The 15,603-nt window shown below is 39.7% G+C and overlaps 1 protein-coding gene across 2 annotated transcripts in view; it reads right to left on the bottom strand.

The window, feature by feature from the left end:
- Nucleotides 1-866: 866 nt before the first annotated feature.
- The window catches only part of LOC126162748 (torsin-1B-like), a 105,846-nt gene continuing 91,109 nt past the window's right edge, over nucleotides 867-15,603 (bottom strand). For both annotated transcript variants that reach the window (XM_049919429.1, XM_049919430.1), the window contains exons 5-6: nucleotides 10,436-10,583; nucleotides 867-1,196 (exon numbers count right to left, since the gene is read on the bottom strand). In XM_049919429.1, coding sequence (XP_049775386.1) covers nucleotides 1,067-1,196; nucleotides 10,436-10,583 — 278 coding nt within the window. In that variant the 3' untranslated portion in view covers nucleotides 867-1,066. The remainder of the gene's footprint in view (nucleotides 1,197-10,435; nucleotides 10,584-15,603) is intronic.

The following is a 15,603-nucleotide window of genomic DNA, read 5'->3' as shown; positions in this document are numbered from 1 at the left end:
CCACAAATATTTTATTGCCTGATCTTTCTAAGACTACACTTGATTTGCTATTTATTGCAATGTTTGTATCATCGGCAAACAAAACAAACTTGGCATCTGGTAATGTTACTGACTAAAGGTCATTGATATACACAAGGAAAAGTAAGGGCCCCAAAATGGAACCTTGTGGGACCCCACATGTAATTAGTTCCCAGTTGGATAATGCCTGATAGCTTGATACATGTCTCTTTCCTAATAACACCCTTTGTTTCCTGCCAGAGATATAAGATTTGAACCATTTTGCAGCATTTCCTGTTACACTATAATATTCTAGTTTACTTAAAAGGATATTGTGATTTACACAGTCAAATGCCTTTGACAGATCACAAAATATACCAGTTGCCTGCAATTTTTTGTCTAATGAATTAAGCACATTTTCACCGTAAGTGAAGATAGCCTTCTCAATATCAGAACCTTTTAGAAATCCAAACTGTGACTTTGACAGTATGTTATTTGAGATAAGATGGTTATAAAGACGACTCTACATTACTTTTTCGAAAATTTTTGAGAATGCTGGCATTAGCATCTGCTAATGCTTAAACTAATGAAATAAAAATATACAAATGGAAATGAAATAATACAGTTACAAAGATGTGAGTATGAATTGATGAACATGGTTCCTGCAATTAGTTAGTGCTACAGTACCTGCATGATATTAAGCCGGCACTGTGATAAATGGATACACTTTTCTGTCTCAAATATTTTCAACATTCGTATTTGACTCACATTTTTACAGAAATACAGCAGGGAATGAGTTTACAAATAATACTCACCTGAAGCTGCAAACTCACAAAAGTATAATTCAAGGTAATATTAAAAATACGTCATTAACTATTAATATGCTGAAAGCATGTTTTTGTGAAATTTATTTTAACAGAAAAAATAGAATATCAAAGTTCACAGACTTTTTGTTCGATTAACATGTCTCAATAATTATGTTAAATTATAAACAATTCATAAGCAAGTCTTGCAATATATAGACAATAGTTCACAACAAAATACTTCTAAAAAATTGGCATCGTTCCTGTTACAGGTCTCCATACTTCTGTCTCTTCTTCTCTAAAACAACTGATACCTTTTGCACTATTCTTTTACAGCCAGATTTTGAAAACAACTTCATTTTCTTTGGGCCAAAAGTCACATCCTGCAGGACTTCTCTGCAAAAAGGAAAATATGTAAATTAACTTTAAAAACAATGCCTCCAAACACAATGGAATGGAATAGACCAGAATAAAACAAATCACCATAGTCAATATCAGGCAGAAATTATGCTAAAGTACAAAACGAAATACTGACAGAGAATAGGGTTTAAATTTTACCTTAGTCTACTACCAAGAATTTAAATTTGTTCTATGAGACACAATGAACTACAATTGCATGAAAAATGTCAGGTACATGTGCAATTAATTTATTTTGCATTTTACATTTGAGCTGGATGTTTTTACACCAATTCACAGTGTGTAACACACTGTTTGACTGAGCATTTGACACCAGCTGTCTGTTTCACACATCAAAAAGTTCCAAATTGCAACAGTTCTGAAAATATTAAATACAAGATACTTTCATGATGTTCTGCGATGTAGAAGGTATTCCACATCCACCAAAATAACCATTTTCAATTTAATAGTTTCAATAAAATTAATATTTCAAACATACAGCCACAATTTCTAATCTGCTACTATTCAGGCTGGAAGTAGCAGTGTAAATTAGAAATCCACTAACATAAAGGGTGTGTTTCCTCAACCATTAACCTCAGATATTCTTGAAACTATTTAAGAATGTAATTCTGATTTCACACAGATGAATTGTTGGGAAGTCCTCAGTAAATGATGTGTAGTCTCTTCTCGTATCAGCATGAGTTATAGAACGGTTCTCATATCTGCTGCTGGTACTGTAGATCTGAAAGGGACATGAATGCAACATCATCTTACTCTCCAAAAATTAAGTAAGTAGTGTATGATTCCTCTGTTTCAAAAATTGAAGCAACTTCTGTTTATTACTAGAAAAAAACCTAAACACCTCACACAATCAGCTGATTTCAGCCTCTATGGTAATTTTCAAGTCATCAATGTGTAGATATAATATTGAAAAATCCACTTAAAATTCCAAATTACGTCTGTATTGCATCCACAATTGCATCAGCTACCTTTACACATTTTGAAATTCAATTAGCAGTAAACAGTACATTTCTGTACTCTACTACTTACACACAGATGTTGGCAAAAAAGCGTTCAAATAATGACTGTACAGCTACAACTGTAATTTGAACTTCACATGCATTTTTCTGAATTTATCTGTATGTACTGATAACTTGAAACTGTTAATGGAGGCATAAAAAATCTGTTAACTGTGTGACACACACACACACACACACACACACACACACACACTTCTGCCCAATACTTGAAGCCAAATAAAGGAGATTGGTGCCACTTAAGAATTTTGTATAGGCTGTAGACACCAATACAAAGAAATCATTAACAATGTGAGAAATTAGTTCCACATTACATCATAAACTTCTTGATGAAACAGCAATCAGTCCTGACATTCAAAACAGAGAAAAATTAAATTTTAGGCACTGTAATTTCTTTAAAGCTGTCCATCAAATTCCAGAGAGCAATATGTTAATGTTGTTAAATGAATCGGTTTTAGATCACTAATACTAGCAGTGGAAATTACAAAACAGTCCTTTGAGAAAAGAAAGTTGATATCACTATAACCTTATTTAATACTGCCATAATTTACTTCATTTACTGAGAACATTTTTACCATGCAATCAGTCCTGACATTCAAAACAGAGAAAAATTAAATTTTAGGCACTGTAATTTCTTTAAAGCTGTCCATCAAATTCCAGAGAGCAATATGTTAATGTTGTTAAATGAATCGGTTTTAGATCACTAATACTAGCAGTGGAAATTACAAAACAGTCCTTTGAGAAAAGAAAGTTGATATCACTATAACCTTATTTAATACTGCCATAATTTACTTCATTTACTGAGAACATTTTTACCATGCACCTGGGTGTAAGCACAATTATGATATCTTAAACAGTTTTGGAAATACTTGAGATTAACAGTTAAAGTGACTCACATCTTGAAGCAGAATTTGTGATATAACAAGCCTATACAAGATTTTAGGATATTACACTTTGCACTCACACAGTTGGGAGTTATTCAACAGCTGTGTCACTGACGTGATGATTATGGCTAAAACCAGATGAAATGATGAGCAGCCAACATTTGACTAATGTCCTGTGGAGGTCTGCAACTGACACATAATTTAAAGGATGAAAATGGCCAAATAATAGTCTATTGGGGGCTTTACAAACAAACAAAAACTGGTTAACAAAATAAATTAATACTGCAAAGCATCACAATTTTGTGCTTATCATTTATAATTACAAAGTTACTGACCAAGCAGGGGAATAATCAATCAACACAAACAATGTTCAATTGCCACTGGCTCACTGGTCATGACAGTGTTTAAGTTAATATACAGTGGGGGTTGGACGCATGTGCTGCTGGCCACTGATTACTGACTCCGAGAGTGATTTCAGAGGTTAAAAAACTTTTGGTTGCAAACAAGGGATACTTCTCATGAAGATCTGCCACCAGAAGCACAATCCAAAACAGCAAGGGGCGGAGGAAATGTTGAGAGGGTATGTAATGTTATTTTGGTGTTACAGTATCAAGGCAACTTTACAAAGAACATGGCAGCATTTTGGTAATGAAACTACATTATTTTTTAAAAATCATTACTATTATCATTATTTTGTAAGACAGTAATATTGATTACATAAGTTACCAATAACTATTTTTTTTCAGATACTAGCATTAACGAGTAACATAATGTGATGGAAGGCAACAGCTTGTGAAAAGAATGTATGAACAACATCTTCCTCACATGATCCACACAGTACACACATTCTTTGTACCATGCATCTCTGACAGCGAAATTGTTACATACAGTGATGTGATAAAAGTTATTGGATAGTGATATGCACAGATACAGATGGCACTAATATCATGTATACCACATATAAAAGGGCAGAGGATTGGTGGAGTTGTCATTATGGCCACGTGAGGGGAATTAACAGATTTTGGATGCAGAATGGTACTTGGAGCTAGACGGAAGGCCCACTCCATTTCAAAAATCATTAGGGAATTCAATATTCTGATATCTGCAGTGTCAAGTGTGTGCTGAGAATACCAGGCATTACCTCCAACCATGAACAATGCAGCAGTGACTGAAGACCGTCACTTAATGACCAAGAGCAGAGGTGTTTGCATAGAGCTGTCAGTGCTACATACAATGAACATATCCATTAGCACAGTGCAGAAAAATTTGACATAATGGGCTGTGGTAGCAGATGACTGATGCGAGTGCCTTTTCTGACAGCACATCATCGCCTGCAGTGCCTCTCCTGGACTCATGATAGGAAAATCTTGCCCTGGTCAGCTGAGTCCCAGTGCTAGTTGGTGAGAGCTGATGGTATGGTTTGAGTGTGGTGCAGGCCCCACGAAGCCATGGACCCAAGTTTTCAATGAGGCACTGTACAAGCTGGTAGTGGTTCCACAATGATATGGGCTTGTTTAGATGGGACGGAATGGATCCTCTGGTCCAACTGAACTGATGATCTAACTGGAAATGGTTATGTTCGAGTACTTGGAAAACATTTGTAGCTATTCGTGGACTTCAGGTTCCAAAACATGAATGGATTTTTTATGATCACAATGCACCATTTCATTGGACCATCACAAATGTTTGCGATTGGTGTGAAGAACATTCTGGACAGTTTGAGTGAATGATCTGGCCATCCACATCGCCCGACATAAATCCCATCGAACATTCATGGGACACAATCGAGAAGTCAGTTCATGCACAAAATCCTGCATCGGCAACCCTTTCTCAGTTGTGGATGACTATGGAGGCAGCATGGCTCAGTATTTCTACAGGGCACGTGTTGAATCCATGCTTAAAGAAAAATTATTTTTCGTTCTGAAATTTAGTTAGCCTCGAGCACATATAAATGTTGGTGATGTGGGGAGGAGGAGGGGTGGGGGGGGGGGGGGAGAGGATGGTGCTAATATGTTACTGTATTCAGTGGTTGGGAACCACTGCCCTAGGGCCTGGATGTGTTCTGATCCAATTGGGTAGGGTGTCACAAAGCTCCTCTCCTGAGGAAAGCTAGCAGACAACTGTTAGTACCTCAACATCACACAGATAGTTCATAGAGACATATGCCAGGTGTGAACAAGCACTGTCCTGTTGAAAAATTGCAGCAAGATACTGTCAAATGAGAGGTATTAAATGAGGGTGCAGGATGTCCTTGAGGTACCACTGTGCTGTCAAGAGTTCCTACAATCAGTACCACTTGTGACCTGTAGTCATACTTGATGCTTCCCCACACAATGATGCAAGGAGTAACAACACTGTGTCTCTCGAAAACATTAGAATAAAGGGACCTCTCCACAAATCGCCACCATACTCGCACATGATGGTCACTCGGGGTAGAGCAGAACCACAATTCATCACAGAACACAATGCAATGCCATTCATCAGCACTGCATCCTTTCTGGTCACAGCACCACTCCAAATGCAGCTGTTTGTCTTGTGACGTTAATGGCAGCCTATGCATGGAACAGTAATTCCATAGGCCAGCTCTTTGTAGTCTCTGACCAGTGGAGTAGGATGACAGAATGATGCAAAATTTCTGTTACTAGGTTTCTTGTGGCAGGTGCAGATGTGAAGGGATCAGAATGTGCTAGGTGCACAATACGGTAACCCTCCCTTTTGGTAGATCAGAACCTTGAAGATGAATATGCCTTCTTTCATGATCCCATGAGGTCCAATACTGGGCTGCTGTCACATCTTAATGCTGCACAAATATCGATATTGCACAATTTGATCAGCCGGACAAATGGAGATTCACGATACGGGCTCTTTCAAACTCCATAAGGAGCTCATAAATTAATACTGCAAAATTACTATTTTGTGTTTCTCAGTTACAATTATGAAGGTACCTACCAAGCAGGCAAATACTCAATCAACACAATGTTTAATGTTCAATTTTCATTGGTCCACTGATCATGACAGTGTTCAAGTCAATATACAGTGGAGGTTGAACACATGTACCACTGGCCATTTGACACATTCATATGAGCAATAGAAGTACAAGGGTGCGACACCAGACCATCTATATGGTGGGGATCAGGACTGTATGGAGGAAAGGGCTTCCCAGCCTCCCCACATGTTGCCAAGATTGTTTTGAGTATGCTGCAGAAGTTTAGATGGGAAGTCATTTCACATCCTTGAAAGAGTCGTTATCTCTCCCCATGCATTTTACATATTTTTGGAGCCAGGAAGTAAGTAAATCATCAGTTTGCTTAGGATGTAAAGGTGTACGCCTTGTACAACTATAGTTCCGTAAGCAACTGCAAACATTTTTCCATGAAGACAATGACCATCCTGGCTAACAGTGGGATACATGTTTAACAGCTGTGGTGATTAATATGAAATAATAAACAGTGAGTAAACTGTTGACTCACTTTCTTCCATCTGTCTCATTTTCAATTGACTACCTGTCATATTGGAACCCTAAATGTTTGTATAATTCTCAATCGTGTGTTGCTGTGCAAAGTTAAGTGACATTTGACCAAGTCTGTTTTGTCAGGTAGTGAACTTATGTAAGCACAGAGGAACGGCACAGGGAAATCTTCATCAGAAGCTGAAAAGAGGGACACTCAGGGGAGCAGAGGACTTTGTCAGAGTCAACAGAATTTCTCTATATTATTTTCAACAGACAAACTGAATTTCCAGCATCATACCAAGTTCGCTAATGTGAAAGTTCCCAGCTTTTAGTTTGCAGTTCCAGCACCTAACTTCAAGCAACAAACTGGATGAGTAGACAGCACATTGCCAGCCCTCATCTGTTGTCAAACAAGAACATCTTGGCCAGCTTCCTCTTTAGGAAACATCAACATGTCAGTAAATACAAAACACACTTAGCACACAATAATACTATGTGGAATAATGTGTCAAATTGTGATGTTTATCTGAAAACAGTCATGTTGGAAGCTACATTCTTGAAAGCTACATTCAAAATACGCTATACCAATCATAAATTTGTCCAAACACGTTGTCTTACAGTAGAGTAAATCCTGTCACTTAGCACTTTTAAATTTAATTAATTAAAAAATTTTCTAAGTACGTTTAAAATACCTGTGAAGCACCCCCTTTATTATTTCAGACATTTTGTATCAAGATGGACAGCACATTTTAATGCTATCAGTTGATGACAAACAAACTGTCACTCTCCAACAACTCTACAAAGCAATTTGTCATGTCACCAAGACTGAGGTCATTATAAAGATTTGTGTTTATTTATTCCCAACCTACCAATGTGGTCTCACATCTTGTTAACTCCTCACCCTCTCTTGCAGTACTCTGAACTCTTTACAACTTCACTGTTATCAATGATAATCAATAATTAAATCAAGCATCAAAACCATTATATGATTGTGACAAACACCTTTTTTTTTATTGCTGATGTAGTGACAAACTCTAAGAATACCATTGTCATAAACGCATTTGCTGAAAGGCAAAGTTCAGTCTACAAATATAACAAAGATACAACAAGTATATGCTTGGCTCACTGACATACAAAAAACATTTTCCAAAGAACAACTTAAAAAATTTTGTACTTGCAGGAGCCAAAATGTTGTGATATACAGTTGTTAAAGAGCTCAGATAACAGTTCCAAGAGCGAGCACATAACAAGGGAACATCAAAATTAAAAACAGAATGTTTCCTGAGTGTGGTAATAATCATCCTCAAAACTAATGCCACGTTTTAAGTACTGCACATGCTCCCTTTCATTGTTAGACACTGACTGTCAGTTCTGTCTACAAGGGAAACCGATACAGCTACTTAAATCAGTGTCACTATAAATCAAGAGATATGTCAGAGAAATATACATACCTCATCTGTGTTATTATAGGCATATTAAAAGGACAAAAGTGTATCAAAAATATCCAGTAGAAACAGCATTCCAAAGCAGCAAATGCGCCTGCAGAGTGGGGTGAAATTTAGGAAAAGGAGAAAGGAATTTTTTATTGCATCTTTGGCATAAAATATTTAAAAATATAATTCTGCCAGATGGGACGTGAGCATAAGATAATGGAAGCGTTTTTAACATAAGAGGACCTCAGCTCCAATATAGATTAACCCTTCACTGTAGGCCATTTTTTAACCAACTCAGTAGACTTCCATTGTTAATTTTGATGTCAGCAACTTATGTCCTTGTTCTCGGAATTGTTACGTCCACTGCTTAATAATCTGGTAATACACTGGAGAGCCACAGAAACTGGTACATCTGCCTAATATCGTGTAGGGCCACCAGTAGGGCCCCTACGAGCACACACAAGTGCCACAACATGATATGGCATGGACTCGACTAATGTCTGAAGTAGTGCTGGAGGGAATTAACACCAAGAATCCTGCAGGGCTGTCCATAAATCTGTAAGAGTACGACAAGTTGGAGATCTCTTCTGAATAGCACGTTGCGAGGCATCCCAGATATGCCCAATAACGTTCATGTCTGGGGAGTTTGGTAGCCAGCGGAAGTGTTTAAACTGTTCCTGGAGCCACTCTGTAGCAATTCTGGATGTGTGGGGTGTCATGTTGTCCTGCTGGAATTGCCGAAGTCTGTCGGAATACACAATAGACATGAATGGGTGCAGGTGATCAGACACGATGCTTACGTATGTGTCACCTGTCAGAGTCGTATCCAGACACATCAGGGGTCCCATATCACTCCAACTGCACAGACCCCATACCATTACAGAGCCTCCACCAGCCTGAATAGTCCCCTGCCGACATGCAGGATCCATGGATTCATGAGGTTGTCTCCATACTTGTAAACGTCCATCCACTTGATACAATTTGAAACGAGACTCGTCTGAGCAGGCAACATGTCTCCAGCCATCAACAGTGCAATGTCGGTGTTGACGGGCCCAGGTGGATGTAAAGCTTTGTGTCATGCAGTCATCAAGGGTACACATGTGGGCCTTCACCTCCAAAAGCTCATATTGATGATGTATTGTTGAATGTTCACACATTGACGCTTGTTGATGGCCCAGCATTGAAGTCTACAGCAATCTGGGGAAGGGTTACACTTCTATCACATTGAATGATTCTCTTCAGTTGTTGTTGGTCCCATTCTTGCAGGATCTTTTTACGGCCACAGAGATATGATGTTTTACCGGATTCCTGATATTCACGGTATACTTGTTAAATGGTCGTACAGGAAAATCCCCACTTCTTCACTACTACTGACTGTAACATCACATTCAACCTCACTTAAATCTTGATAACCTTTCATCATAACAGCAATAACCACTCTAACAACTGCGTCAGTCACTTGTTGTCTTATATAGGCATTGCAGACTGCAGTGCCGTGTTCTGCATGTTTACTTATCTCTGTATTTGAATACACATGCCTATAACTTTTTTTTTTTGCTTCAGTGTATTACTACATGTTGGCATCTGTAAGTATTGAATTTTTTGGTCTGTCCTTCGTAAAATGTTTTTGTCTGTCAGTAAGCCAAACATAAAATTGGTCTATCTTTGTTCTGTTTTTTGTAGACTGCACTCAAAAAATGTCTTTAATGCCAAAACTATCCAATTGTTCAAGTGAATAAGCAGCAAGCAAGGTGGAAACATTACAGCCATATATTCAACAAATATATGGTTGTGGTACCCCATGAAGAAAACAATTCAGCTTTACATTTATTTCGTTTGATTTACCTATGCCATTTTACGTAAAATTCAAGGAGACAAATTAGCAAGGCCATCATTGACAAAGTTTAATAGGGCTGGCCAGTACTTACCTCAGCTCAGTACAGCCGATAGATACACAAAACAGAACAGAAAATTTACGTTCCTAGCTTTCAGAACTTTGTTCCTTCATCAGGGAGGAGAGAGGGGAAAGAAAGGGGAGAAGGGAAAGTGGATTCAGTTACTTTCAGTTACTTTCCTTTCCCTGTTGCTTCATAACCTGGGTTGTGAGTAACTGAATCCACTTTCCCTTCTCCCCTTTCTTTCCCCTCTCTCCTCCCTGATGAAGGAACAAAGTTCTGAAAGCTAGGAACGTAAATTTTCTGTTCTGTTTTGTGTATCTATCGGCTGTACTGAGCTGAGGTAAGTACTGGCCAGCCCCTCTATCTCTTTGTTAGTATTTGTTTCACATCTTTATATGAGATTTTCCATTAATCATTTAAAGTAATATTCTCACACACTGACATCTAAAAAGCTGCTGATATTATCATACAAGTTGTCAACCAAACAGTGATGAAGGTTCACAGATATCTTTCTTTAAATACCACATCGGACTTACTGAATGTCATTATCTGAAACTTGCTGAGCACCTTTTCTATGAAATGCATCTTTAATGCAGTTTTTCACATGTTGCACCTCCAGTGGTAGGAAAGGAATGTAGTGATCAATAACACAACGGCTTACCACATCGCTTTTCTGAAGGCCTCCTAAAAGAAAAACACATTTAACAATGAGAGATATATGCTCATTTAATTTAGGAAAGATTCAAACTATACAAAAGATACCAAAATCAAAACTCTTAACTATGCTTTAGGACATCAAACATTATACTTACCTTCCTAGGGTTACTAATAACATACAGTATCTCAGTATTAGCCAGTTGTTTGAACTGAACATTTCTTCATAAAAATCAACATGAAATACAGTAGAGAGAAAATGCTGGTAAGTTGTTCCTTGAGCAGCTGTGTCTCAACAATGTCAGAACTGTATGTTGCTTCATACAACTAGTTTTTCTCTCCAAAGTTTGGAAATGTTTGCATTAGTATGATCCACTTGTTGCTGAACATACTTGCAGTTTTGGTACATGTTGCACAAGATATCATGTGTTCTCAGTACCAAGCTCTGTCAACTGGACTCTTTTGATTCTCTTCCAAAGACTTCCATTTTCCCCTACTTTATTTAAAATCTTCATTTATTGATCTCTGACCTACCAAGGTAAAATAGAAATAGAACCTCTCATCAATCAGTATTTTCTCTTTTCGTGAAATAAATTTTCAAATTTTAACACTTATTGCACTGTGCAGTAGCGTTTTTATGGTGTTTCACACAAATAGTCAACATTCAAATTATGGGCAGTGGACAGGCAACATCGTACACAAATGCAAGTGAAGCTGTACTCTAATTAACCAGAATGGTTGGTTGGTTGATTGGGGGAGGGGACCAAACTGCGAGGTCATCAGTCCCCTGAGATAAGGTGGCAAAAACCAAGGAAGGAACAACATGAACAGCAGAGTCCAGTCAAGTGGAAGAGAAAATGGGAAAACAAAGAGGTGAAAGGAACGTTGGGGAAGCAGGAAGAGTAAACAACATGAGGGAGAGGGGAGCAGGGGCACCCCAGAAATGCTACACACGTTGGGGCACCACCATAGCCACTGATCCCTTCCAGATCTCCACACCATAGCATGATCATAACAAAACAGGGACAACACCAGGGGAATGAGGCACAAGAGAAGAGGAAACAAAATTGCTCAAAAGACCAGACAAAACATAAGGAAAAATGGCTGGAGAAACGGGCCAGTGTGTACGCAAGGCCAAGGTCTCCATATCCAGTGCCAATGCTAACCAAGGGACACCAATTCAGGAGGAAAATTCCGTATTTAAAACTGGAAGGACAAACAATTTTTGCGAAGAAAACTGAGGACAGACATAACCATGCATGGGTCACCCACTAACAATCAGGAAGGTGTATTTAGTGCAAAGACCCAAAAGACAGGAGTAGTCCAGCAAAATGTGGAACACTATGAGAGTGACACTGCAATTACAAAGGGGAGGAAGCTCACTGCGGAGTAAAAAACCATGGGTCAACTTAGTATTGCCGATACAAAGATGGCAGAAGATGGTAGATTACCACTGAGAGAGGCAGAGGGAAGAACGCCGCGTGGTGGAAGTCTCCTCGATTGCACAAAGTTTATTAGACAGAAAAGGTAATCCCCCCCCCCCAAGAGTTGGTCCACAATTGGGCAAAAAGGGATTAGATGAAAATCTGCAAATCTGCCCCTAGGTGGCCGGCTCCCAGCCAGATGATTGGCAAGTTCATTACCCAGGATACCCATGTGGCTGGGAACCCAAAGAAAATAAACTGACCAAGCAGCATTGCCAAGATTAGCGAGAAGGTCATGGATGGCAAAGACCAAGCATTTGTGGGATAAACACCGAGTGAGAGCCAAAACGCCATTATTGAGTCTGTACATAACAGAACTCGGGTGAGGGAGGACTGTTTAATAAAGCAGAGGACCCGACAGATGGTGATGGTGTTCTGTGCCAACAGAAGACAAGAGGGTATATCCCATATGTTCGGTGGATTTAGAGCCATCACCATAAAAACCAGTGGCATCCTGAAACTCCCATAAGAGTGGGTGTAATAAACAACGAAACACCATTGGAGTGATGGAGGCTTTCAGATCCCAGAAGAGATCCATCCAAATCCAGTGCCAAGGAACCAGCCAAGTTGAGGGGAAAGGGGGGGGAGGTAGGTTGCTAGGGAGAGAATGTGGGCAAGAGGACAAGGAGGGGAGATGGAAATTTCATGGCGGTGAGAAACATGGTGGGGTCCAAGAAAAAAAACCACCTGAGGGGTAGGGGTGGGGAGGGGGGGGGGTCAGGAGGTGGGTGATGTCCTGAAGCCGCAAAAAGAATAGAATAGGAGGGGTGAGCAGGGGAAGAGTGGATAGTCAAGGCATAGGAAACCAGGAGATTGTACCATCAAACTGAAAATGGAGGGATCCCAGCATAAACCAGAAGACTATTGACGGTGCTAGAGCAAAAGGAACTCGTGGCTATAAAGATACGACAATGGTGAAAGGGGTCCAAAAGGAGCAGTGTTGGAAACAGCAGCTGATCCATAAACTTAACAACCGTAATCCAGACGAGAAGAAGTAATGGCTGATAAAGGCAGAGAAGGGCCTAACAATTTGCACCCCAAGAGGTGTAGGCATGGAAGCAAAGGACATGGAGTTTATCAAAACAGCCAACCTTCAAAAGGTGGATATGAGGCAAACAAGTAAGCTTGCAGTCAAAAAGGAAATGTAACTGGAGAGACCACGGTCAGGTGTTGGGCATCAAGATAGAGCTCTAGATCAGGATGGACTGTAGTATGGAGGCAGAAATGCACTGCCCTCGACTTAATGAAAGAGCATTGTAAACCAGATAAGAGTGTCGATGCAGAAGTGTGTCAGATGGCACCCTGGAGCAGTTGTTCTGCTGAGGCCATCAAGTGGGAGCTAGCCCAAATACAGAAATCATCCACATATAGAGCAGTGGTGACCAACAGTTTGGCAGAGGCCACAAGTCATAAACACTGAGGAGAAAAAAAGGACACTTAATATGAAGCTCTGTGGAACACATTCTCCTGGGTCTGCAGAGAGCTGAGAGCAGTGCCAACCAGAACTCTGAACAACCGGTGGGATAGGAACTGGCAAAACTTGGGAGGGGGCCCCAAAAACGCCATTCATGGAGCATAAGTAGGATGTGATGGCACCAAGCTGTGTTGTAGGCCCTACGAAGATCAAAGAAAACCGCAACGAGATGGCAGACGCAAGAAAAGGTTTGCCGGACTGCAGTTTCCAACTGAAGCAGATGATCAATCAAAGACTGTCCCTCCTGAAAGTCACACTAATAAGGAGATAAAAGCTGCTGAGATTTGAGGACCCAACTGAGCTGAAGAACCACCATCTGTTCAAGTAACTTTGTAGGGAACATTGTTCAGACTGATGGGCTAATAACTATGAAGAGATGGTGGATCCTTACTGGGCTGAAGAAGAGGATCACAATACTGTCTCTCGAATGAGAGAGGAAAGTGCCTTGGTGCCAAACACAGTTAAACAGGTGGAGAAGATTGTGGAGTATTGGGGCACTGAAGCAACTGGTTGTGGATGGAATAGGGGTGAGGGGCTGAATCGGGGGCAAGGAGAAAGAGTGAGAGGGAGAGAGAGAAGTTTCCATTCAGTAAAAGGTTCACTGTAGGATTCTATATGACAAGGGGTAAAATGTAAGGGGGGGAACTTCACACCGCTGTTTCCAGACAAAGAACACGGCAGGCTAGGAGGCTGACGCCTATGCCATCACAAAGTGACTCACGAGGTGTTCTGCAAGAACTGATGAATCTGTACAAAGGCCACCTGCAAGGGCAAGGTCTGGAATAGAAGACAACTGCTGACAACATGGGAGTGTGTGGATGTATCCCACACATGTGACAAAGAAACAGAAGGCTCTAGGGAGGAAATCAAGAGTTCCCAACACTTCTGCTTGCTCTGTTTGATTCAGTAATGGGCTTTGATGCAGAGACATTTAAAATTAATAAGACCAGCAGAGGATGGAAGCTGATTAAGATCTTGCAAGCATGACAACAATGATCATGCATGGCGGTGCCAATGGCTGTGCTTATTTTGGTAACATGCTCTTCCTGAAGATAGATGGTTCATTTTACTGGTGATCAAAGCACTCAAGGTTCCTGTATTCAAACTAGATCGAAATTCAGAACTTTTTTCCTAACAATACTAAGAACTCTATTTACAGGCAGTGTTACTATGAGGAATAATCAGTAATGAAGGCATAAGCTTGCTTAGTGATGGATGCTTCTTTAATGCCTGATGTACCACATGTAGCAGATATTTTATACCAAGCAGCATCAGCACCATCTCTCTCTTTTTCAACCATCCAAAGTCACCAAACTGGTATCTTGAAAACTCAAATTTTACAGTTTTTTTTTCACAATCAGTCAGAACATCAGGAAATAACTCACTCAGCTTCACAACTGAGAATAATGATTTTCTTTTCCTAGATCCAGCATCTATAACTTCGAAGTTTTTTAAGAAGTCATCATGTAGTGCAATTTTTTTTTCTTAACTACATGAGCTGATGAAAAATCTACTGACATCTTCAGATAATTTTGTAACTACAGATTTTTCGAGCTTCGCGCCAGAATGCCATGCCAAGGAGCCCGGTTTCGATTCCCGGCTAGGCAGGAGATTTTCTCCACTCAGGGACTAGGTGTTGTGTTGTCCTCGTCGTCATTTCATCCCCATTTCCGACACGCAAGTCGCCCAAAGCGGCGTTGAATGCAATAAGTACTTGCCCTTGGCAGCTGAACTTCCCCAAATGGGGGACTCCCAGCTCACAATGCCATACACTCATTTCAATTTTTTTTTTTTTTTTTTTTTTTTTTTTTTTTTTTTTTTTTTTTTTTTTTAATTTCAATTCCAGCAGTCTACCAGAAGTAGGTAGTGCGCACGGGCTGATAAATTTCGCAATCAAATCTGTAAATAATTTGTTTAGGATGCTATGAATTCTTTGAGCTATTGACTCTTCTTTCTGGAAGAATACATTTGCTATGGTAAATAACAAAAGGGTATTACACAAGAAAAGAAGATATAACTTAGTTACTGAATCGTTTAGAATAAGTCACACTCTAGATGAGCGAGAGTTGCTTACATTTTTTGAAGTTTCCTC

Source organism: Schistocerca cancellata, chromosome 2 (genome assembly GCF_023864275.1).
Source record: "Schistocerca cancellata isolate TAMUIC-IGC-003103 chromosome 2, iqSchCanc2.1, whole genome shotgun sequence".
NCBI lineage: Eukaryota > Metazoa > Arthropoda > Insecta > Orthoptera > Acrididae > Schistocerca > Schistocerca cancellata.
Note: the sequence above shows the minus strand (reverse complement) of the source record. Positions and strands in the feature narration are given on the sequence as shown.